The sequence below is a fragment of the Hyaena hyaena genome, unplaced genomic scaffold (genome assembly GCF_003009895.1).
Source record: "Hyaena hyaena isolate Hyena2069 unplaced genomic scaffold, ASM300989v1 scaffold_681, whole genome shotgun sequence".
NCBI classification, from domain to species: Eukaryota; Metazoa; Chordata; class Mammalia; order Carnivora; family Hyaenidae; genus Hyaena; species Hyaena hyaena.
Window position 1 is genome coordinate 334,772 of NW_024081307.1, and position 24,536 is coordinate 359,307.

Here is a 24,536-nt window from a genome sequence, read left to right on the forward strand (position 1 = left end):
TAACCTCTGAGCCCAGGGGCTCTCGATGCGTGGTCCTGGGACTTGCAACTATAGCAGAGCTTGGGAAAGTGTCTGAAATGCAGACTTTTGGGCCCCACCCCAGATTTACTGAATCAGAATCTGAAATCAAAAGGAGAAGAAGGGACAGCAGTCTAGGCTTCAATACACCCCAAAGAGGTGGTACTCGGGCAAACCCAAGTTTGGGAACTCCTCTATTAGACCACAGCCCGGCTACAACTTGTATAACCTACAGAGACACATAAATTGCAATGTGTGGTTCATAATCATTCTTCTAGGTTTTTCATTTCTAACAATTTAAGGCTCCATCATCATTACTGTCAAAGGTTGTTGGTGAAATGTTTCATGATCTTTGGGGAAGGTCGGCTGTCTAAACTCGACAGTAAGTTTCTCTTTACATCAAATGCCATAACGGTACTTTGTTCACCACTGTTGTAATCTGGTCCTATGGGCTGGGTGCACATCTTGTTTGTTGTGCTGCGGTGGCCACACAGCACATGGACATGACACACGTGCTAGGTCATGGAGTGCGGAAAACGTGAGCACAGCTGGGTGTCACAAAGACCAACGTGCTGAGTTCCTGCCATTTGCCTCGCAGATGGACCAGATATGGCCTTACCAAAAATTTACAAATAACATGAAAAGTCTTTAAAAGTATTTTTTAGTAGAGGAGGTGGAGGCAACTTACCTCTTTTATTGACACAGATGGGTTTGATTTTTTTTTTTTTTTGGCCACTCTTCTCAAATGTGTCATTTCTGTTCATCTTTTAAACGGCAGTCAATTGCTCTTTATCAGAGCAAATGTAGCCCACAGTTGAAATGTAAGAATTTTTTTTTCTTGGTGGCCTTCATTTCCTCCTTAGAAAATAGTGAACTTCCTCAGGAAACAATTTTACCAAGGGAAATATAAAATGCATTTTTTTCACACAGCTCCAAAAGAGGTATTCAATTTTTGCCTGGCAAATCCTCAGCTGTGTTTCACATAAAAGAAAATGAAGGAAATTGGAAATCCTTGCCAGAGGCTAGTTATGAGCAGAGAGTTCAAAGATTTCAGTGGCCTGATATGTAATAACATCTTCTTTCTTTCTTTTTTTTTTCATTTTGCAGAATGGGAACCAACATTATTCCTACCCAACCCTGCCCACTAACCCTGTCTGATTTCCTGCCCTTTTATATCGTAGGCAGGGCCCAGGCTTCTCTCTCCTCAGCTGTCCCATGGAGCTCTGGTCACTCTGCTTTCTAGACTCTTCCAGCTATCAGCCCTCTTCTGAAATAGAAATTATTTCTGTTTTGGCCAAAGCATATATCTTTTATTTTTTTTAGTTTCTGACTGGGGGGTCACTGTCATTTCTAGGTAGTTTCATTCTGTGACCTCTTCCATGAGATGACACTCCATCTTCTTCCCTTCCCCCACAAACCTAGATATTTCCATGAACCTGAGAGTCAATTTTTGAGAACAACATTGGAACCTCAGCTTGTAACAAAGACCAACACAAATGCAACCAAGAAAAGACATACAGGGACTAGAGATAATATGGATATCTTTATATACAATGGTAAAAATGTTAATATTGCATTGAGGGAGAGGGCTGAGGTCCAACAGACATTTCCAAAAGATTTCTATTTGTCACCCCAGAAATAGGGCACATTTTCAGAAACATATAAAAACCCTTAGACAAAAGGCAGAATGCAAAACTCTTTTGATAAGGACATAATTCAAATATTTTTCAGATTTAGTTCATTTTTTTCCTTCCATTTGTTATGGTTTCTTAAGTGGGGTGGATTTTTGATAATAAATTTTAGAGAAATATTAAAATTTTTTGTTTTGAATAATATGACCAGTTTCAAGAATGCAATTTTTCAAAAATACTATATAGACTACCAAGTGGTCAAGAGGTCATCAACAGATTCCAATAACTGTGTAATTGGTGGTGGATGATCAAACATTGTTGTGGAAACTCAAGAGGACTCTTCCTTGAGATGCTACAAAATGGAACATAAGTAGCTGAAAAGAATACATAAAATACAATAAAAATAAAGTTACACATGTAGCAAATCGACCTCAAAATGTGGGTTGGAGAAATAAATTGCTTTACTTAATCAATGTATGCTAACCAAATGTAAGTGAATTCTTGGTAATATGAGGTTCACATTAATTGTACTGAATGGAGATCATCTAAATTAGGGTTGGACTCACCACTCTCTGGGCCAAAACTGCTGTAAAATATTTTAGTCCAAAAATAAAGAATAAAACAATTTAGTCCATCCTGTACTAAGATCAGGTGCAGCTAACTCTTTCCCATCCATTCCCATTTTCCCCTCTCACACCCACACTTAAAAAAACAGGTAAAATTACGTATCTACATAAAGTAAGGGGCATTTCAGTGTTCTGTGGTGCTGTCCTTAATTACTGTCTATGCTGAAGCCTAAATTATGGCATCACTATTTCTAAAACACAGATCAGAAGATCCTTCCAATGAAGCTGCCTTCTTCTGGCACAACAGAACATCAAAACAACCAAAAAGGTAACAGTTCAATTTACTGTCGGGGTTACATTCCATATTGAATAGGTATGTAATTCTTTGCCCCTCAAGGACCACAAACAGTTCTGTAAACCTGTCCTGGATGATTAAGAAAGAACCACTCATGGCAGAATGACATTCTCGGCTTGTGGGACATGAGATTCTGTTGGATCCGGCACATGGATGGAAAATGATTTGGGGAGTGTTATTTTATCCAGGGAAGAACAAAACAGACACTCTATGGACAGATGAAAGGATGTGATGTCTATTCTGAGGCAGGCAGTAAAAACCATACATATTAATTTAGTGCTATGTTTAGGAAGCCCCCAAATTACTGAACTTTGAGGTCAGATGACCTCAAAAATGAGAAAAATCTTAGCTTTCCCATTATATATGAATGCATCAAAGAAAAAAAGAATCTCCAAACATTTTGCCAATTTTTGTTAAAAGGGAAAATGACACAACAAATTAATGAACTCATAAAGAACCTAGAGAAAGTCTGATAAGCTTAACCACACTTCAGGTAAATATACAAACTTAGTCACGCCATATCATGTATTATTTTCTATATTCTGAATAGAAATGATGAACACATTTAAAAAGGTTCATAAATGTACACACTAACAGTACAGATATACTAAAGTGCCCTTTGTTGCAGACGCAAATTTCCTAATATTATCAATTTGACATACTTCAACCTAATATATCTATAATAAGGTCAAGTAAGCCAAATCACCCAGCACATTTAAAATAATTCTTTTAGGGGCTCCTGGGTGGAGCAGCTGGTTAAGAGTTCAACTCTTGATTTCTGCTGAGGTGATGATCTCATGGTTGTGAGATCAAACCCCATGTTGGGCTCCATGCTGGGTGTGGAGTCTGCGTAAGATTCTCTCCCTCCCTCTATCCTGCTCATGCTCTCTCTCTAAACAAAATTAAAGAAACATTACAAAAATATAATTCTTGTAATACGTAAGGCTGAAGCAAAGTGCTTATGTCAATAAATAGGAGGAATGCACTGGGACTCTGATACAGACAGAGTGGAGTGGCCCGTGAAGATGCTTTTTAACAAATTTTTTTTAATGTTTGTTTATTTTTGAGAGAGAGAGACAGAGGCAGAGTGTGAATGGGGGAGAGGCAGAGAGAGAGGGAGACGGAGAATCTGAAGCAGGCTCCAGGCTCTGAGCTGTCAGCTATGAGCCCGACGCAGGGCTCGAACCCAGGAACTGAGAGATCATGACCTGAGCCGAAGTCAGATGCGTAACTGAGTGAGTCACCCAGGCGCCCTGAAGTTGATTTTTTTCAAATACAGCATATTATATTTAAAAACGTATTATTTTTAATATTTTAAAACTTATGGAACGCTTGGCGGAACAGAGGCATGTGGAAATCCAGCTGCCTGAAGAGACCTTGACACCATGAGGTAATAACGATGTTGCCTTGCATCACTGTGGAATTTGAAAAAAAAATAAAGTACTGGAGTTGTAGCCACATATTGTATGATGATAGAACTATGAATGTGATACAAGATTTCCCTCTAATTTACCAGGAATGATGACTAAAATTTTTTTTAAATGTTTTTAATTTATTTCTAGGAGGGAGAGAGAGAGAGACAGCGTGAGCAGGGCAGGGTCAGAGAGAGGGAATCACAGACTGAAACAGGCTCCAGGCTCTGAGCTGGCAGTCAGCACAGAACCCGACGCGGGGCTCGAACCCACGAACCGCGAGATCATGACCTAAGCGAAAGTCGGACGCTTAACCGACTAAGCCACCCTGGCGCCCCGTGACTAAAATTTTTTTAACATTCATGTAAAAATGGCAGCCACCTTTGATATGCAGATGACATTACCAAACATCATTACAAAAGAACCTTGTATGTCATTCACTACCAGCTCCTACGTCTTTTGTGGTGTAGAGATCAATGTCAGCAGTATCTGCCACCTCTTTGATGATTAAATTTTATCTAGTGTTGCAGCAAATCTCTGTAAAGATAACATATCAGTAAATGGATAGAAAGATAAATAGGTAACTAATCTTTCCCAAGGACTATACTTTTTGGCCTGGCCATATAGCTGGCATATAAAACATGACATAATTTTAGATGTTCAGGAAGGACTCACTCTTAATTTCACCAAATAATGGCATCACATGTTTATCCCAAAGCATAAAGTAGTGGTTAGTATACCAAAAAATGAGTACACCAATCTGCAGGGAGAAAAAGGTGGTCCTGTAAATGTCGTGATCAACAGTTCTCACACATCAGTGACTCAAGCTTTCAGACTGTACCTTGGTCACAACCACACTATCAGGCAACTGTCCAAGATTTCAGACTGATAAAAATATGAAAACTGAAAACATAAAGGATGGTAAAGGGAAATGTTACTCATTGGCATGCTGGCCTTTAACTCTATGATCTTGAATATGGAGTAGCTAATAGAGCTTAGGAAAGGTCTTATCTTATTAAATTGTCCTCAATGATTTTACCCAGTTGTTTCTTCTACAATTTTGTTTTCTTTGATTAACACTGACTAATGAACTCAGCAAGCTTAGTGTCAGCAAGTTTAAATACACCTGTGCTATATTTTTATTAGCATCTTATAAAATGTTACATGACATAACATCCCAGGTTTCAGGATCCATGGACTGAACTTGACAGTTTAATATTATTTCACTTAATTGCTGGAACTGTAATGCAATGTATAGGTGAACTCTTTAATAATAAACATGAAAATCTACTCATTTTCAAGAAGGCTGCTATCAAACTGTATTTCAGGTCAAAAAACAAAAGACTTCTTTTAACTCAAATCTAAGGACATGAAATGGAGTCATGAGAGCATTTTTTCAAAGAAGGTTTAGCTGCTCTGAAAGATCTGTCTTTATTTAGAAAAGAATTTTTCCCTTCCTTTAGCCTAAATAGTTGACCTCATCTTTTCCTTCTTCCTCTTCCTCCTCCTCTTTCTTCCCTCTCCATCTTCTTTTCCTCTTCTCCTTGTCCCCATCACCATCATCTGCATCACCATCACCACAACCACCACCACCACCACCATCTCCTTCATTATCATGACCATCACCATCACCACCACCACCACCGTCATCATCACTAGCATCACTATCACTGCGATCATCACCATCGCCAATATCACCACCATCTCGTTTATCACGACCATCACCATCGCCATCACCACCACCACCACCACCACCGTCATCATCACCATAACCACCATGACCACCATTATCATCATCATCATCATCACCATCAGGTATGAATAGAACTGTACTCAGAGCAATTTGCAGGTTGGGTTCAAGAACAAAAGATAAAATCCATCCCTTAAGCGATCTGTACTTTGGAAAGGGAGATGGGTATAACATACAGTACATTAGAAAATAAATGATAAGAGAAGCTGTTCTTTAAATGCTAAACAAACTTGTAGAAGATAACTGTTCCAACAGTTCAAACAAGTGATTAAACCTATAGTATCCTTTAATTTTTGGAACTGAGTCCCTACCTCAAGGAAAGTTACTTAGTTATGTTTGAAATGGTTACAATGTGCTATGGAAGAGAGGAAAGGAGACATGGAGACAGATCTGAATTTAGTAGATTCTTACAATGCTGCAGATATGATAACAAGCATGTCCACCTAGTCATTATCTCATCTAAAACTCACATTAAACCCACCAAACCCAAAGATGATGGTGGAGAAATCTAATTCTCAAAAAACAAGAGTTTTGAAAAAAAACAGGACTAATACAGATTGAATTACAAAGAAAGTGAGTTAGAGTAAAAAGAGTCAGGGCTGTAACAAGTCATTGGATCATGGAAGCCACAAGTTAATTGGCCAATCAAGTTTTTTGACTGGCTACAAAAACTGCTGGCTTTTCTACATATTTGAGGTTTATAGAGTGAATCTTATTGTATTGTTTCTAAACTCTAGATCTTACAACTTAATTACAATTTCCTAATGTTGTTGAATAAAGAAATTTAAAATGTTTGAACTTCAGTTATTCTGTAAAAGTAGCAGCCACTGTCATCTTATGCTGTAAAAGGATGATGGTTTTAAAAAGTTGATGAAAATCTATAATAAAATCTCTTAAGTATAACAAACCATTAAATGAATCTGGGTTTGGTGAGATATGGATATTACTTAAGATCATCAGAACTTTGAGCCTAGGGACACCTGGGTGACTCAGTCAGTTAAGCATTTGACTCTTGATTTCTGCTCAGGTCATGATCTCATAGTCTGTGAGATCACACCCCATGTTTGGTGGTGTGGAACATGCTTGGGATTCTCTCTCTCTACCCCTCCTCTGCTCATGTTCTTTTTCTCAAAATAAATATTTTTTTTAAAAGAACTTCTCAAAGCCTAAGGTTGGTTTTAATGGATTGTCGAAATCATGTCTACAAGTTCCATTGCTCAGATAATGCTCAAGCCTATATTTTTAAAATTAATTTTGCTTGAAAAATACTTGATGGTGTTTTAACAAAAATGAATACAATTCTTTCCTACCACTGAGAATTTCCCAGTCTAGAATTCCAAAATTTGCATTTGAATGCTATTATAGAAAAAATAATTTTTCTAACTAGAACCATTCTTTCTCAAAGATGAAATTACCACTATCTCAGTTCATTAAAATCCTCTTTATTCTTTGGATATTTGTATGAGGTTTTCTTCTCGTTGCCTGTAGAGCTCGGTTTGAACTAAATAGCCACGGATGAAAGAGTGTGTCTATAAAGTAAAAAAAAAAACCATTGGAAATTGATAAGAAAACTATAATCAAAATGTATTAATTAGTGTTACCATAGACTGATACTAGATACTCAATATCAAATGCTTAAGACAGTGCCTGGATTATTAGATATTAGCTACCATATTTACTATTTTCCCATAAAATATAAATCATGTTAGTAAAGATGTGCAATCACTAAATTGAAGTGCAAAATGGATATGCTACATAGCCTATTAAAAATTGAAATATCTAGAATTGTAGGAAATGTGGAGAGGTGTCTCAAAAACTGAAAAAAATGCCTAAGGTTTTGGGGAAAGGGATTTGGCCATGTGTTATTTCGTAATTTGAATTATTTATGAGAACTTTTTTCTCATCAAATAACAATAAAGGAATATAAACAATTATAAAGTTTTTCTTCCACATTTTATATTATTAAAAAAATAGCTAATGCATCATCCAAAGAGCCTTTCTAGTGAAAGAAATAAATTGCATTAAGAGAAAAAGAAAGCACTTGCCAAAACACTGAAATTTCTATCGTTAGTAAGAAATGATAATTAGCAAAATTTCTCAACTGACTCACTTTTACGTGAGACAATAAAAAGCATGTATGCTCCATAATCAGAGGCAATGTATGATTTATGTTCTAGCATCATTCTCAGAGCTAGACTCCATCAAATTGCTCTCTTGTGTAGAGGTATGTATACTAAAAGATTACCATTTCTCATATGATAGAAATTTAGGTCGAAATCATTAAGTGATTTAAACCACGTACCAAAATGTCTTTCTTTTGGAAATTATTCTGATTGTATCGAGCAGTAATGTTCCAACATGCTCGTCCACCTTAAGACTTGAGGAACATGAGGCACCTGAGTGGCTCAGTCTGTTAAGCGTCCGACTTTGGCTCAAGTCATGATCTCACGGTTCGTGGGTTCGAGCCCCGCATCGGGCTCTGTGCTGACAGCTCAGAGCGTGGAGCCTGCTTCGGATTCTGTATCTCCCTCTCTCTCTGCCCCTCCCCTACTCATGCTGTCTCTCTCTCTCAGAAATAAATAAATAAAAACATTTTAAAAATTTTAAAAAAAGACTTGAGGAACACACACGATTTAAAGGCCAAGAATCATCCTCCCTTTTCCCTCCGACCTCAGAGTTGTTCCCATTGTCACTTAATTCCCCAATATACTCTACAACCCATCCCAACTGGCAACGGACTTTTATCTGGAACTAAAGTGAAATTTTCCAATCCCGATGTTTCTTTCCTTTTATTTTTACAGAGCAAAAAAGAAAGTTTCTTTCAGATTAAGAATATCCAAGACAATGGTCACAACTTGAACAGAGAGCACAGGGGAAAACATGAATTATTTTCATAATGTCAGCTAATCCACAGCTGTGCCACCTGTTAGTATGGACGGTATCCAAAAGGATTTTGAAAAGAAGCCAGGCAGTCTGTCTTCGATGTATGAAAAAGAAAACTGTCAAACATTTTGCATAGTGGGGAGGGGTATATATTCAGAGGAAAATGGAGGCCAAAATTGACAAACTAGTAGTTATCTTCTGAATTCTATGAATCCCACATGAGCCATTTGCCTTCTGGACTAATTTAGAAATAATCTCTAAGAACCATTTTGAAGTCATCACTCTAAGTACTTTCTGTATCAATATCTCAATCTACTACGCTGGACTTCGCACTTCATCTCCTTAAATGTTTAAGATGAAGTTTCAATTCAGGGAGAAGATGAAGTAACTGTACCAAGTGCTTTCATTTTTAAAAGGTGAATATATTCATTCTAATGATACTTAAAAAAAAAACCCTAATATGCATCATTTATCTCACCAAGATGGTGGCACATGTTTCATTGAGGATTTTGGATCTCTGAGACAAACAGCACCACGGTGATAAAAACCATAATCAGCAACTGATCCAAAGAAAATATAAGATGAAAAAATTCTAAAATATTTTATGTGAACCAAAGAAGTCATAATAAGCAGAGCGAATTAGAAGCTCTGGGAATATCTATTACTTTTTATGACAGATACACATAATTTTCCCCACTGACAAGAGTCTTTGGGCTACATCTGATAACACAATGAGAATAATTTCTTAGACTCCGGTATTCACTGCTAGTAACAACACAGCTGTCAAATCACAGGACAGATTTCTCCTAAACCCTTTGTAAAAGCTGGAGCTCTAAGTTTCTTGTCGCTCTGTTATTCAAATATCAAGATGGCAGCCAACAATATTTGTTGAACTGAAATCAACTTGGAGGAGGATGAACACGGCAAATTCCCTCTTTCATGGGTCTGCAAGTAGCCAACATCCACGATGCAAAAGCAGGCTGGTTAATGCTTCCATTTAAATGTCAATTCGAAGGGTTTGGATGTTGTGATTGTTATTTTCCTAGCCACTGCCCTATGGATTTCAATGGCATACTATTAAAGATTCCAAGTCTATTAATAATAAAGCAGACACTCTGACTCATCCTGGGCTCTCCGGTCTCCTTGGTTCTCCAAATATTTTATTACCAATGGTTGCTTACTGGTGGTAGTGGTTTTAGGTAGAACTAATTGTTCATTATAAAAAGGAATGGTGAAGGAAGAACTCAGAATTACCTAGGATGTTAAAGAGTAGTGTCAAGCTGTGATTCAAGTTTAGAGCAAGTATACGTTTGGTTCAACTGCCACTTAGCAGGTTAAAGTTAGGGAAGGGTTCTTAACATTGAACTTCTTTTTTTTTTTTTTTTTTTTTTTTTTAATTTATTTCTAGGAGAGAGAGAGAGAGCGTGAGCAGGGGAGGGTCAGAGAGAGAGGGAGTCACAGACTGAAACAGGCTCCAGGCTCTGAGCTGGCAGTCAGCACAGAGCCCGACGCGGGGCGCGAACCCACGAACCGCGAGATCATGACCCAAGCGAAAGTCGGACGCTTAACCGACTAAGCCACCCAGGCGCCCCAACATTGAACTTCTTTATATAAGATTCCTAAAAGGACCTGGTCATTTGTTTTATTTAGAGGTCTTTGAGTACAAAGAACAGAGATTCACTCAGATTAGCTGAGGGATGGCAGTTAAGTCACTATAAAGATATTTGGAGGAATAAAGAGGTCTTCAGAGCACATCAGGTATCATCTTTTCTTGGGGTCCCTGAGTGGCTCAGTAGGTGGAGTATTGGACACTTGAGTTTTGGCTCAGGTCATGATCCCAGGGTCGTGGGATCTAACCCCAAGTCAGGCTCCAAGCTTACTGTGGATTAAGCCTGCTTAAGACTCTCTCTTTCCCCCTGCTCCTCTCCACACTCACACTGTCTCTCAAACAAACAAACAAAAACAAAAGGATTAATTTTTTCTCAGTTCTCAAGAGAAAAGTCCCACTGGCCCATCTCATCTTTCTGGAATCAGGACTCACACGTCACTGCTGGCTCACCTAGGGATTGGTTGCCCTTGCAAAGCTGTCCACGTCTAGCCAAAAAGCCCACAGTGGGTGATAATGAACATGGCCATACATTATAGAGCACAGCTCACTAGTGTAGTAGAAGTGTGTGGTTGAATCTGAGCACTTAAAAAAGGGTGTGGCAGAAAGGCCATTACTGACATCTAGCACAGCGCAGGGCATGGTCTCAGTTTGACTGGCTCTACTCCTTGCTACTTTGTGACTTTGGTCGAGTTAATTAACCTATCTGATTTTTAGTTTCCTCAATATTAGTACCACTTAAGGTCATTGTGAAGAGTCAATGAGTTAATTTATGTAAAGTCCTTAGGCCACTATCTGGCACTGAAATCACTGGGCAATTTAAGTTGCCCAATATCCTCTTTAGTCACAGAGCCAAAGCTACCTCCCTTTTCACTTGCTACACGGTGTCTTTTCTTCAAGGATGATGTCTGCCTAAAGAAGGGTTAGGCTGCAAAGTCATCCCTCAAGGAAAAACTAACCCTACTCAAAAAATTTTTCGAGAAGAACATCAGTCAGCCTATAAATATCTTATACACGCTTTTGTGCATAGACTTCCTGAAAGTAAGTCTATGTCGAAATGTATTATGTAAAATTATGAGCAGACATGTCAAATAAAATTGTACAATCTTAATTATGACACAAACATTAAGACTGAAAGAGAAAAAAATAAACCTGTGTACTGCCCTTTCATCCAGATGTTCTTTTTGGTTTTAATAGATTAAGGATATGCTGACCTGAGACACGTGTGTTTGGCTAAAGAAGAATGTTGGCCATTAAACAAGAGTCATGTGATCGGTGTTCAGCTGACAAAACCATGCCTTGTCACAGCAGTTTGAACTTCTACTTCCTTTTGTGACGTACTCCTCAAAGGTCACCAAGAACTGATTCCTTTGAGGAGAGGCAGGAGCCTGGAGCATAGGCTGCCATTGCCTTCATTGAGCTCAAGAAGTTGACACAGAGATTCATCTACTGCTGCTAATTATACTAGAAAAACATGCTGAGTAATGCCGTAGCCATTCTCTTTGGAGTCGATCAAACATTTCTGGTATACTGCATGGAATTTTGAAGCTCTGTTTCATCTGATGTTCATGTTCAGAAGTTCAATCAATCAATTTTTGGCTACTTGGAGCTGTTGAGCCAATATATGAAGATTCCAACTCGATAGCCTGTTTGTTGCTATTTTCTTTTTATGTCCGTATAATGTCATCACTTCTTCTAATCATGAATTCATCAGCTTTGGCCTCCTCCTCATTCAGGAGCTTGTTCACTGCGCTTGTCTATAAAGTAATGGTCACCCACTCATCTGGCCACTGGGACACACATTCACTAAGTCACTAATGATCAGACACACTTAAATCATTTATGTGTTTTCCCATAGGATTGAGCAAAGTGTTCCAGATATAACTGCATGTCTAGAAATCATAAGCATATACCTTTTAAATCTGTGAAAAAATCTCTTCATGCACTTTGTTCAATCCCTCTATGGTAACGGAAACCATTGTTGCCATGATTTGACCATGTATCTTTTGACAACAGGGCTGCTAGGTTTATTATGGCTGTACCTAAGGGCCCAGTTCAAAACAGCTTCTTTCCATTTTCTCTTTCTTCTCCAATACCAGAACACTGTTATTTTGGTTGAACCCAAGATAAAATATCTGGCTTTCACTTAGAGGGCATATTTTACAAACAAAACAAAACAAAACAAAAACAAACCAAAAAAGACATGTTTCCTAAAGCACTAGTTTCCCACTCAGTACGATGAGATACTCACCTTCTGGAACAGTGGCAGAAACGGATGCAGCAACAAATTAATGACCCCATTTCAGTTTCACATCAAGGCATTGAGCAGAATGACTGGGGAGTTCACCCACACTTTTAAATTATGCTCTCTCTTCCAGGCTGAACATATATGGTTAAATTAGGGTAAATATTAGGACTGCGTTCAATTGCCTTTTGCAGATTAAGTAGGGAAGGGAGATCTCATAAAGAAAAACACATTTCTTATGGAAGAGCTTTTTGAGTCTTAGAGCATCAACTATATTATTTTTTCAGATGTGTTTATGGAACCAATGGCTTCCATTTCATATTGTAGTTGAATTTGGAAGCCGACATGGGCCAATACTGATATGAATTGGAGTCCATCTACTTTGTTTAACAGGGAAAAATAGATTGAAATTGTAAGAACCATCTTTCAAATCGAAGAGAATTCTGTGATATGGGAATTATTGTTTAAGAAAATTCTACGCAATTTAAGAAAAACAGGATGAGAGTTAATGCAAAGGGTGGCTCTCCTTTAAAATAGACGGATCACTAAATCTGTCCACCTCAACTCTTGAAACATCTCTTATGATTAATCTGCTTGTCAAGCAGCGTTCCAACTTAGATCGTCTCAAATTGCACATTGTTCCTGGACCCCTGCACATATACAGAGAGCATTTATATTCAGATATAACTTTCTAAAAACAAACTTACAGAGGAAAGGTGTCAGAGACATAGTTGAGAGCAACAGAAAAAGGAATGAAGAGAGTTCATTCTTTTTTCTTAATAAAAAAGCTTAATTATGGATATTTTATTTATATATCTTTATATCCTTATAGACCCTCACACGACTTATTTTCATTTTTAAAAGATGATTTTCCACTACCGTTCCTGATTTAAATATGCACATCTTTATGATAAAGGAAAAAACCCCACTTTAACAGGATGTTTGTTTCCTCATCACGTCCCTGATGTTCTACCTCCCGGAAGGAGAGATTTTCAGTGTCACCTGGGAAAAACATCATAACTAATGACATCATTTTTCTTGGTTCCTCTATCTACCAAGGCTTGCCCAGACGTACTCAACCTGTTACCACGATCCGTGATTTAGCCCAAGGTTTTATTTAGTGTAACGACGATCTCTTCTCTATCTGAAAATTATCAGTTTATTTTTCCTTAAACAAATTAACTGGCCAAGAAGCAATCCCCCTACACGCTATAAAAATGCTAAAATAAGAAAGTTTATCCCTAAAGTAAAATAGCCAATTGAGATACCTTTTAAAGGTGAACATTACCATGAAAATTTACCATTTCAAATCACCAAGGAACACTTAAGCTATTTGTTCATACGATAAAGGCAGCTGAGCGTTTTTTTAAAATTTATTTAAGAAACAGATCACATGACACCTATGTAGATTACTGTGTTTCTTTACAGAGTATCCTTAACAAGTGTGCTCATGACTAAAATTTGGACATTAGCTTATCTATCACCTTCCTCTTGTTTATATAAAACCTTTATATATGTAATGTCAACAGTCTCTGATTATATATATGTGAATGTTTGAGTGTGAGTGTGTGAGTGTGCGTGTGTGTCTGATGGCTCAGCAAAGCTGAATGGTTCAAAATAATGAAAAACTATACTGTGCTTCCAAACTATCCATTTTATCATGTAAAACATGGTTTTCTAAAATAATGCACGTACATACATTCAAATCAAATTTGAGAGTTACGTCTTGTGAGTCCTACTCTTAAATATCACCTTTATGTGTATTACCTGTGTCACTGTTCCCATCCTGAGAACACAAGAGCATTTTGTTCAACATTACATAAGCCTGAGAACAGACATGAGAGAAAAGGCTGCCCATCCTGAGATGGAGCTATACTTCCCTCCAAAGCTACCGGTTGCTGCGCGCGCGCACACACACACACACACACACACACACACACACACACACACGAGTGTCTGAATCATTTGAAACTGTCAATATTTGGCCATTGTTAACCTATAAAAATGACGATTTCACTTATATATCCAGATATACCTAGACCGGTTTAAAAATCGCATCAGAAAATTCCCGGGACATTTATTACTCGGAAGTGGATTATGGTCAACTCCATAGAAAGGAAAACCTTACCATCACTATTCACTGGGAAAATTTATGAACCTCTGCTCCATCTACATTAAAACTAAACTGCAGCCACGCAAAGAAAAAAAATATTGTTTAGGAAGATGCATGAACCAAAAGAGAATAAATTGATGCTTAGTCTTTGTTCTATCCATTCAAAGGTATCGATAATGGTTACATCATCAGATTTTTAGCGACCACTAGGTCCTAATACTGCGTCTGTGGCTCACACCAGGAGTCCCTTGACCCAGCTGGACAGGCGTGAAAACGTGAAATAAAGGAAGGTTAACAAAGACTGGGCTAAGGAAGAGTTCACAACAATACCGCAACGCTCTTAGCACCAATTTCGACAATGCATCTGGACACTGAGATCTGAAAGATGTGCAAATAATGACAACATTCAAGCCAGACATTACTACAAGTGAGGAACAGACTAAAAGGGGGACACACACACACACACGCACACACACACACACAAATGCCTTCCAAAAGAGAAACATTCATTAGCCCTACTGGCAAATGTCTAAAGCAAACAAGGAAACTGCAAAATAATTACTTAGTTACAAACAAACTCTTTTTAGCACAGTACCTTTTTGTGTCTGTCCCTCTTCCATATTCTCTTCCATGGCTACCTTTCTTCAGTAGAATCTGGTACACGGAATTAATCAAAAGCTCAATTAGATGCTGGAAAAACTGGTGATTTTTTTTCCTGGGAAGCCCCACAGCAGCGGCTCGGGCAAGTCCTGGGAGCTTAGCAAAGGCTCCCTCGCGCCTCTTGTTTGCTTGGAGACAGGCTGTCAAGTGTAATTTCATTCAAATTACTCTTCCGTGAAGATTATCAATTTTTCTTCTCAAAGCTGCCCATTGTGAGCCACACTGTAAGCAGGTATTCAAGCAAACAGCCTGAGAATTTTGGGGGGAAATTTGGTCTGAATCCCAGGAGCAGAGACTCTGTGATTCACAAGCCTCGCTTTGCATTTAAAATGGGGAGAAGGAATTGAGGTTTGTATGGAAAGCTGGGCTTTAAATTGGAAAGAGGCTGAGCTGTGAACAGATGGAGGGGTGTCCTCCTAACATGAGGCAGACCACCAACCCATGATTCCCCCTCTCTGCCACCAGAGTGGGAAAGCCCGATTTCTGCCGCTTCTTTATGCTGCAGCCTCCTTCTCACCAGTCAGATAGCTCGCGAAAATGCAAAAATGCCTTTCCTCGGCTCTCCTCTCGGGGCATCCAGTTAATTTGATTTAAAAGTGGCAAGAAAGGATGCAATCATACCATCTCAGGGTGTATCTGTAAGAGGTTATTATTAACAGAGGTTCTGTAAGCTCACACCTTTGAGATTTAAAAAGGTACCAAACTACGGTTTTCAAAAGAATGAGTATAAACCTTTAAGCCTGAATGATGTGTTTTAAGCAATTATTTTCCTTCAGTGCTTTGCGATTCTCAAGGGAATGGGAGAAAAACACTGACGTGTTTGAAAAAGCATCTATTGATGTCTTTGTAATTTATTGTTACAATTTTAGCCCACGAAAACGGCTGATTTTAAATGGGAATCTCTTGAAAGGGAACGGTTTCGAGGGTCATTATTGGGGAATGGGTGGGATAATGAAAGAAGGAACAGATTCTAGATAAGGAACAGCGGGATAAACAATTTATAATGGGAATCTGCAGTCTGATTTAGAATGCAAATCATAGCCCTGCAGTCTGTCAATAAATTAGCATTTGTACTTCAGCCCACTGAGTGACAGGGCACAAGCCCAGAGTCTCAGTACTTAACAAAAGGTACAGTGAGAAAATAAACAGTTTCTCTTGCAAGGGGGCAGAAAGCCTTGCTCGTGTATTGAGTATACAGGCGGGGAGAGTCCCTGTCCCTGTCTCCATGTCCAAATAAGCCAGGACATGGACACACACACACACACACACACACACACCCCACACACACCCTAATTCCTTACCTTTCATGAAAACTAATTTACATCCCAATTTTCCACATTTGAAGTTTCTTGCGTTACAGCCTGGATTTCACATACATTTTTAAAGTGGGTCAGTAACATGTTACACGCCTCTTTTGAAATCATTACAAAAGCAACTATTTGGAGGCAAGACAAATCTTGTACAACACCCCACTGTAGTTCTCATGATTTCTTATCAAAAAGTCTTTAGACTTCTTCCTTCCACAGTCATCTGTTATTTATTTTCTCTATTCAAATGGATTTAACCCACAGGTAAATGTAACTCAAATTAATTTAAAAAACCCTATCTCTTCTGAATATATTTCAATCTGTATTCAAGGGGTTTGTGAACGAGCTGCTTGCTCAGGGCACAGATTGAAAGGAAGAAACCATGAGGGAAATCAAGGAGCTAAATCATAGCAACATCTCTGCTCCAACTTCTCCCTGGGCTGACATGGCCTGGCATAGACTCACAACAGACTGGAGCCTCATTCCTCATTTACATTCTTGCCTCATTTCATACCACAGGAGTCTTCAGTGAGAAATCATTAGTAGTAATAACAGTAGAAATAATAATGCCACTTAACATTTCTAGAGCACCTTCCAATCTACAAAACACATTCACGCGCATTAACCCATTTGTAAAACAAACAGGGAGAGTATTATTTTTCTAATACATGTGGGACAAAAGCTGAGATTCAAGGAGACTCGGGGACCAAGGAAGTCTTAGGACCCACGTCAGCGATTCCTCGTCCAGCGCTCTGACCCTAGAGGACGCTTCTCCTACCTACACTGATCCATGATGAGTGCCTCCATCTTCAAACCTCAGCTTTCAGTGCATGGCTTCCTTTTCCAGCACACGTAGGAAGGAAAGAGAAGAAATGAGAGGGAAAGAAAAAAAATGTTCATTGGGCAAGATGAACAGAAAAGCACCTAGACTCTCCCTACTGGAAGATTTGTGGAAGATGAACAAATTCCTTCCAATGATCAACTTTTTCTCCAAAATGGACTTTTTCACACTCAAATTGTTAAAAGAGGACACTTGCAACTTATTCTGATTTCTTAAATATACGAAGAAGCACCCCAAATCCAGGCTAAACGGATTCTTAGGAGCAGAACAATGCACGTGTGCACACCCCTGCCCCCCGCCCACAGCTTCCTTATGGCAATCACCTGTCAGGGAACAAAGATTAGCTTTTTTATTGTGGTAAAATGTATGTAACACAAAATATACCATTTTAATCACATTTAAGTGCACAGTGCAATGGTATTAAGTACCGTCACATTTTCTGCAGCCATCGCCACCATGCATCTCCAGAATATTCTCATTTCCCCCAATGGAAACTCAGTCCCCAGTAAACATGGATTTCCCTATTTCCTTTTCTCCCTATTTGAGGGCAGGTGACTTGCTGGGAGGACTTGTTGTTTTTAAAATTGTCTTTTAAAATTTTATCTCAGGGCACCTTAGTGGCTCAGTCAAACATCCGGTTCTTGATTTTGGCTCAGGTCGTGATCTCACGGTTCATGGGATCGAGCCTCAAGTTAAGCTGTGTGCTGATAGCTCTGAGCCTGCTTGGGATTCTCTCTCTCTCTCTCTCTCTCTCTCTCTGTCTCTCTGTCTCTCTCTCTGCCCCTGTCCCACTCATTCTTTCTTTCTCTCTCTCAAAATCAGTGATAAAAAATAAAATTTTGATCTCATTGGAATTAAAAATATTTGGATCAAGTATCTGAACACTAGTTAGAAAAAAGAAATGATTGCCATTTTATTGTAGATAAACTATATGAACCGTAAAATCTGCTACATGACCCTTAGGAACTTACAACACTGTTTCTTTTAGATTTCTTTTAAGATCTAGAAGCTGAAATGGTGAGAGGCCCCAATCTAATTTTGTTCCGTTACAGCACATTGAATTTACCCCACTCTTGTGGTCATTTATTTAAAATACGTGGTATGAGTTTACTAGGCAGTTTGAAAATATGATAGTTAATGTGAAATATGATTTCTCTTTCAAATATTTATAATGTTTATTACATTTTTCCTGCAGAAGCTAAAGGTGCATTTGTCACTAAACCGAAAACTATTTGTCTTTCTCATTTCTCTTAATTCTTTAATTTGGAGCTGTGTTTTCCTTTAACACCTCATCTTATCTTTATCAACATTTTATTTTATAAACCAAGAAAATATCTACATATTTTTCTAGGATATAATTTAGTCATCTCTGTGATGACTCTGTACAGTCAAGTAAACAAAATTAAGATTAAGTTTAAAGAACAAGTTAATGGTTCCAAATACAGGATCAACTTTAAGAAATGGACAAAAATGTTTAAGGTCTTTGAGTCAGATAACAAAAAAGACACGTGAAAACATGAACCAAGTATGGTATAGACAAGACTGCTGTTCAGATTCTGCTTGTTTTCTTCAAATGTTTCAGACACAGGTCCAACATTATCCTGAAAAGGAAATGTCTTAGCTGGTTTCTTCCTACATTTCAAAAAAAAAAAAAAAGAATAAATCTGGGGGGCACCTGGGTGGCTCAGTCGGTCGAGCGGCCGCATCAGCTCAGGTCATGACCTCACGGTTCTGGAGGTACCAGATATCGGGCTCTCTGCTGTCAGCACAGAGCCTGTCTCTGATCCTCTGTCCCCCTCTCTCAGCACTTCCCCTACTTGCATGCTTTCAAAAAATAAATAAAACATTTTACTAGAGTTGCTTTAAGCTCTAAGTCAGAAACGGGTTGCACAAAATCTTCTTAAAGAAAATAAAACCACCACAAACACTTAAGTGTGTTAAATGTACTGTAAGAGTAGCGTAACATTGTTTGGAGGTCTATAATTGTAGAATGCAGTCAATTCACAGCATGACCGTGGTCATACGGGTCCTGCTACACCCATATAATGAAGTATCATTATTCCTATTCCCTTTCATTATTTAATTGTACAAATGTTTATTTAGAATTCTTATATACACAACAACTTCTTGCAGGCAAGAAATACTAACAAAAAACCTCACCTTAATGATGTTCACAACACCGTATGACAGTGATACCTAACAAGGATAAAAAAGCATACATTGTGGGCGCCTGGGGGGCTCAGTCGGTTAAGCGCCTGACTTGGGCTCGGGTCATGATCTTGCCGTTTGTGGGTTTGAATCCTGCTTCGGGCTCTATGCTGACAGCTCAGAGCCTGGGGCCTGCTTCGGATTCTATGCATCCCTCTCTATGTGCTCCTTCCCCACTCATGTTCTGTCTCTGTCTCTCAAGAATGAATAAATGTTAAAAAAAATTTTTAAAAAGCACAGGTTGCTACATGAGTTTACAGCAAGGACACCTAGCCTATTATTTAGTTTTGATGGTTGAGAAAGGTTTCTTGCTTTCCTCGAAGGTGTAGGCTGATCTGACCTGATACCCTGATATTCTCCAGGGACAAGAGAAGGGTGGTATAAGGGAGAATAAAAATGTTTTCTCAACAGTTGAAACTGAATACCCAAAAGCTCAAAAGAGGGGTAGTCTTCTGGTTACCTGTGACGGACTAACATCTGGCTACAGGGGCAGGAATCGTCTTTTAGTGTTTATGGGGCATCTTGTCCCCAGGGCATTTAGTGCTGGAAATCCAGTCCAGAGTCTTGGTCCCTAGAGTTACTGAAGAGGCAGAGAGACAGCCCAGAGGCCAGTCCTGTGCCCTAGAAGACTGGAGTCTTAAAAGGGAGAAGGTGGGGTGTGCCTGGGGGGCTCAGTCAGTTAAGCGCCTGACTTCGGCTCAGGTCACGATCTCTCAGTTCGTGGGTTCCAGCCCCGCGTCGGCCAGCTCAGAGCCTGGAGCCCGACTTCGGATTCTGTATCTCCCTCTCTCTCTGCCCCTCCACTGCTCATGCTGTCTCTCTCTCAGAAATAGATAAAAACATTTAAAAATTTTTTAAAGGGGCGCCTGGGTGGCTTAGTCAGTTAAGCATCTGACTTTTGCTTAGGTCATGATCTCGCGGCTCGTGGGTTCGAGCCCCGCGTCAGGCTCTGTGCTAACTGCCAGCTCAGAGCCTGGAGCCTATTTCAGAGTCTGTGTCTCCCTCTCTCTCTGACCCTCCCCTGCTCACACTGTCTCTCACTCTGTCTCCTAGAAATAAATAAAAAATATTTAAAAAATAAATAAAATTTTTTTTAAAAAGGGAGAAGGTGGGAAGCCATTATTATTCACCCCAAGAAATTACCTTTAGTTCTTTCAAGCTCTTTCCTCTTGAATCTATTCTTACTGTATTTTCAGAGTTAGCCAAGCCTGCTTTCATGACAATGTCATGGCCTTGGTCACAACTGCTCAATGGTTTGCCAGTTTTGTAGGACAAAGTTCAACCTACTTAGTTTGGCTGGAGACAGGAGGCATGAGAGAGCCGAGCCTGGTTCTCAAGCCCAGCTATTCCTAACTCAGTTATCTCCTCCTCATTTCCCCAACCTATTTATAAATGTTGTTCCTTCTGCCTAAAACACTTTTCCCTCCACCCTTAGCTAGATCTACTCACTTATCAGATCTTAGTTTAAATGAACTGTGGCCCTGACAAAACTTCCCTCACCCAGAAAACAGGCCTCCTGGATCACTGACAACCCAGGCCATTGCACAATTAGGCCCCTACAGTTTGCATTTTACCTTTATTTTCCCAACTGGCCTGCAGCCCACGAGCTCAATGAGATCAGAGACTCAACACACCTCCCATAAGACAAACACATAGCAAGCTTTCCATAGATATTTGCTGAACGCATGAATGAGTACATGAAATGATAGTAATGAATGAATCGGTAAATTCCATGGCTTAAAATATACTTTCTATTACATTTAGCAGCTTCCACAAAGCGTTTCAAAGTATGAACACCATTTACAATAATTCCAGGACATACATGTTATATTCATGTCTAACAAATGCCATCCCTGAAGAGCTGATGGCAGAACAATAAAGAGATATTTCGAAATGCAAACAGTAAAACAAAAAGGCAACTGGAAATTAATTTTTTTTTGAGAAAGAGAGAAAGAAAGAATCTGAAGGCTCCACACTGAGTGTGGAGCCCAACATGAGACTTGATCTCAAAATCAGAACCCTGAGATCATGACCTGAGCCAAAATCAAGAGCTAGATGCTTAACCCACTGACCACAGGTGCCACCTGGGAAATTATTAATCACGTGCCACGTTTCCTTTACTTAGGGAAGGCGATACTGTCGTAAACACTGATTATGGTAAGGGGAGACAGTAAAATTCCAAGAGTGACACTTCTGAGAACAAATTTGCCCTTTCAAAATAAGTAGGAATTATGTTTTATAAGTATTTTTTGTAAACCAAAAAGCTGATAAAAACTTTAAAACTTCTAAATAGTTTTTGTCTCTCTTCAAAATGCTAGCAAACCAGAGAATACCGAAACCCTCTTGGAAATTATGTGCTCCCTGAAATAGGCAGGAGCCGTGCTGGGCCTGGTGGGGAGGGGGGTGTGGGCAAAGCCTGCTTCCAAAAAGCAATGGTGTAACCAGCCAGTGGCCTGTGCTTAGCAGCTCAAAATCCAAATGTTGCTACCAACTCAGAAGGAGATAATAAAAAATGGCCCAAGTTGATTCTTTATTTCCTCAGAAATGCTACTTAAACTGAGCTCACTCAAGAATCCATTCTACAGCTCCATCATACACTCAACCTGTATCGATCAATGGCTACAATGTAGCAGAAGCGGTGGGCCCGGTGGACGAGGTGGCTGCCCCTCACCCAGACCTCACAGCTTCCCCCAAAGACAGACACAATTACCAAGTAGCTGGAACATACTATAGAAGCAACAATAGCAATAAACACTAAAGTTATACTCAGCCCTTAGCATGGGTGGGTACTATTCTAAAACATTAAATTTTACCTCACTTAACCTTAAAATAACCTTCTCAGGGAGTTACTATTTTTATCCCCATTTTTATAGACAAGGAAATAGGCACAGAGAGTTCAGTTCTTTGTATAGAATAACAGGGTGGTCGAGTAGGATTCAAAGGTAGGCATTCTGACCCCAAAGAGCATTCTTCAACTGCCGCTGTATCTGCCTACACTTACGTAAGTAGTAGACCCCATGGCATTTTATATGAGCTAAGGCTCTTGTCACAAAGTCCTATTTCAGATATAACATTATACATAAACAATAAACACCTGTATATCTACCAATCAACATATAAAATAAAATATTGTAAAGACTGCCATATCCTTTTTTTTAAAAAATGTTTATTTATTTGAGAGAGAGGCAGAGACAGAGAGAGAGAGGGAGAGATAGAGAGAGACCATTCCAAGCAGGTTCTGTGCTGTCAGCATGGAGCCCCATGCAGGGCTCGAACCCATGAACCATGAGTTCACGACCTGAGCCAAAATCAAGAGTCAGACACTTAACCGACTGAGCCACCCAGGCATCCAGGCACCCAGGTATCCCTTTGTTAACTGTATTCTACCCTTTACATTCTCCCCAATCCTACGACTCAGTCCTGTTACCCCCCAATCAGTATCAGGGTGTTTCTATTCCTGTATGCTGTCCTCATAATTTTATATGGATGTATATAAATTATACACACACACACACACACACACACACACATACACACACACACACACAGTCACTATTTAATAATGCTTTGCAGGTTTTGGTTTTATTATAAATGATATTTTATTGTATGTATCTTTCCCCATCTTTTTCCTTAATCTTCTTTTTTTTAAATATTTTTTATTTATTTCTAGGAGAGAGAGAGAGAGACAGCGTGAGCAGGGGAGGGTCAGAGAGACAGGGAGTCACAGACTGAAACAGGCTCCAGGCTCTGAGCTGGCAGTCAGCACAGAGCCCAACGCGGGGCTCGAACCCACGAACCGCGAGATCATGACCAAAGCAAAAGTCGGACGCTTAACCGACTAAGCCACCCAGGCGCCCTGCTTTCCTTAATCTTCTGATGACATTTATAGATCTAAACTTCCATTAAAAATTTAATATTGATTTACAATTTCTAAACTACTACAGAAAATATGAAAATGAATATTATTCTTATGTCTTTGTGTGCATGTATATAAAAGCTTCCCTATCATATACTATATATATACATATATATAAAATATGTCACTATATGTTACATATATAGTATATATGCCTGTATTATATATGACTACTTCTGAATACCCTCTGTTCAGTGTCATTCATCTGTGAACCCACTCCTGTGTCAACTGTGTCAATAATACATTTCCTTAATTACACACCAGCTTTACAATAACTTTTATTCAGAAGAACAAGTCCTCAAACTTTGGTCATTCTTTTCAAAACCGTCTTAGTAAAGCCTTAGTCACCCATATACATTTTAAAATCAGCTTTCAGGGGCGCCTGGGTGGCTCAGTCAGTTAAGCGTCCGACTTCGGCTCAGGTCATGATCTCACAGTTCGTGGGTTCGAGCCCCACGTCAGGCTCTGTGCTGACAGCTCAGAGCCTGGAACTTCCGATTCTGTGTCTCCCTCTCTCTCTGACAGTCCCCTGCTCATGCTGCACCCTCCCTCCTCAGAAATAAATAAAACATTTTTTAAAAAGTAAAAAAATCAGCTTTCAAATAGTACCACAGGGGAAAATAACTTAGATTTCTCAAACTTAAGGTAACTTCATAAATTTAATGAGACACAAGTAGCATCTTTACAACATTGGATCAGCTGCCATGAACACGCACTCTCTGTCCATTTATCCAGGACCTCTTTCATGTATTTTGAGAACTTTTAAAAATGTTCTTCCTTTAAAAAAAAAATATTTTAATGTTTGTTTGTTTTTGAGAGAGAGAGACAGAGTGCAAGCAGGGGAGGGGGAGAGAGAAAGAGGGAGACACAGAATCTGAAGCAGGCTCCAGGCTCTGAGCTGTCAGCACAGAGCCGGACATGGGGCTCGAACCCACCAACCTTGAGATCATGACCTGAGATTAAGCCAGACATTAACTGACTGAGCCACCCAGGCGCCCCTAAAACGTTCTTCCTAAGGAGGCGCT

The 24,536-nt window shown here is 39.2% G+C and overlaps 1 protein-coding gene across 2 annotated transcripts in view; it reads right to left on the bottom strand.

The window, feature by feature from the left end:
• The window catches only part of GPM6A (glycoprotein M6A), a 374,663-nt gene that overhangs the window by 145,680 nt on the left and 204,447 nt on the right, over window positions 1-24,536 (bottom strand). Inside the window, exon 1 of one of the 2 annotated variants that reach the window (XM_039217222.1) lies at window positions 15,175-15,756. The exons of the other annotated variant lie outside the window; for it this stretch is intronic. Within the exon in view, the coding sequence (XP_039073153.1) occupies window positions 15,175-15,211 (37 nt within the window). The 5' untranslated portion in view covers window positions 15,212-15,756. Of the gene's footprint in view, window positions 1-15,174; window positions 15,757-24,536 lie in introns of those variants that run through there. 2 annotated transcript variants of the gene reach the window in all.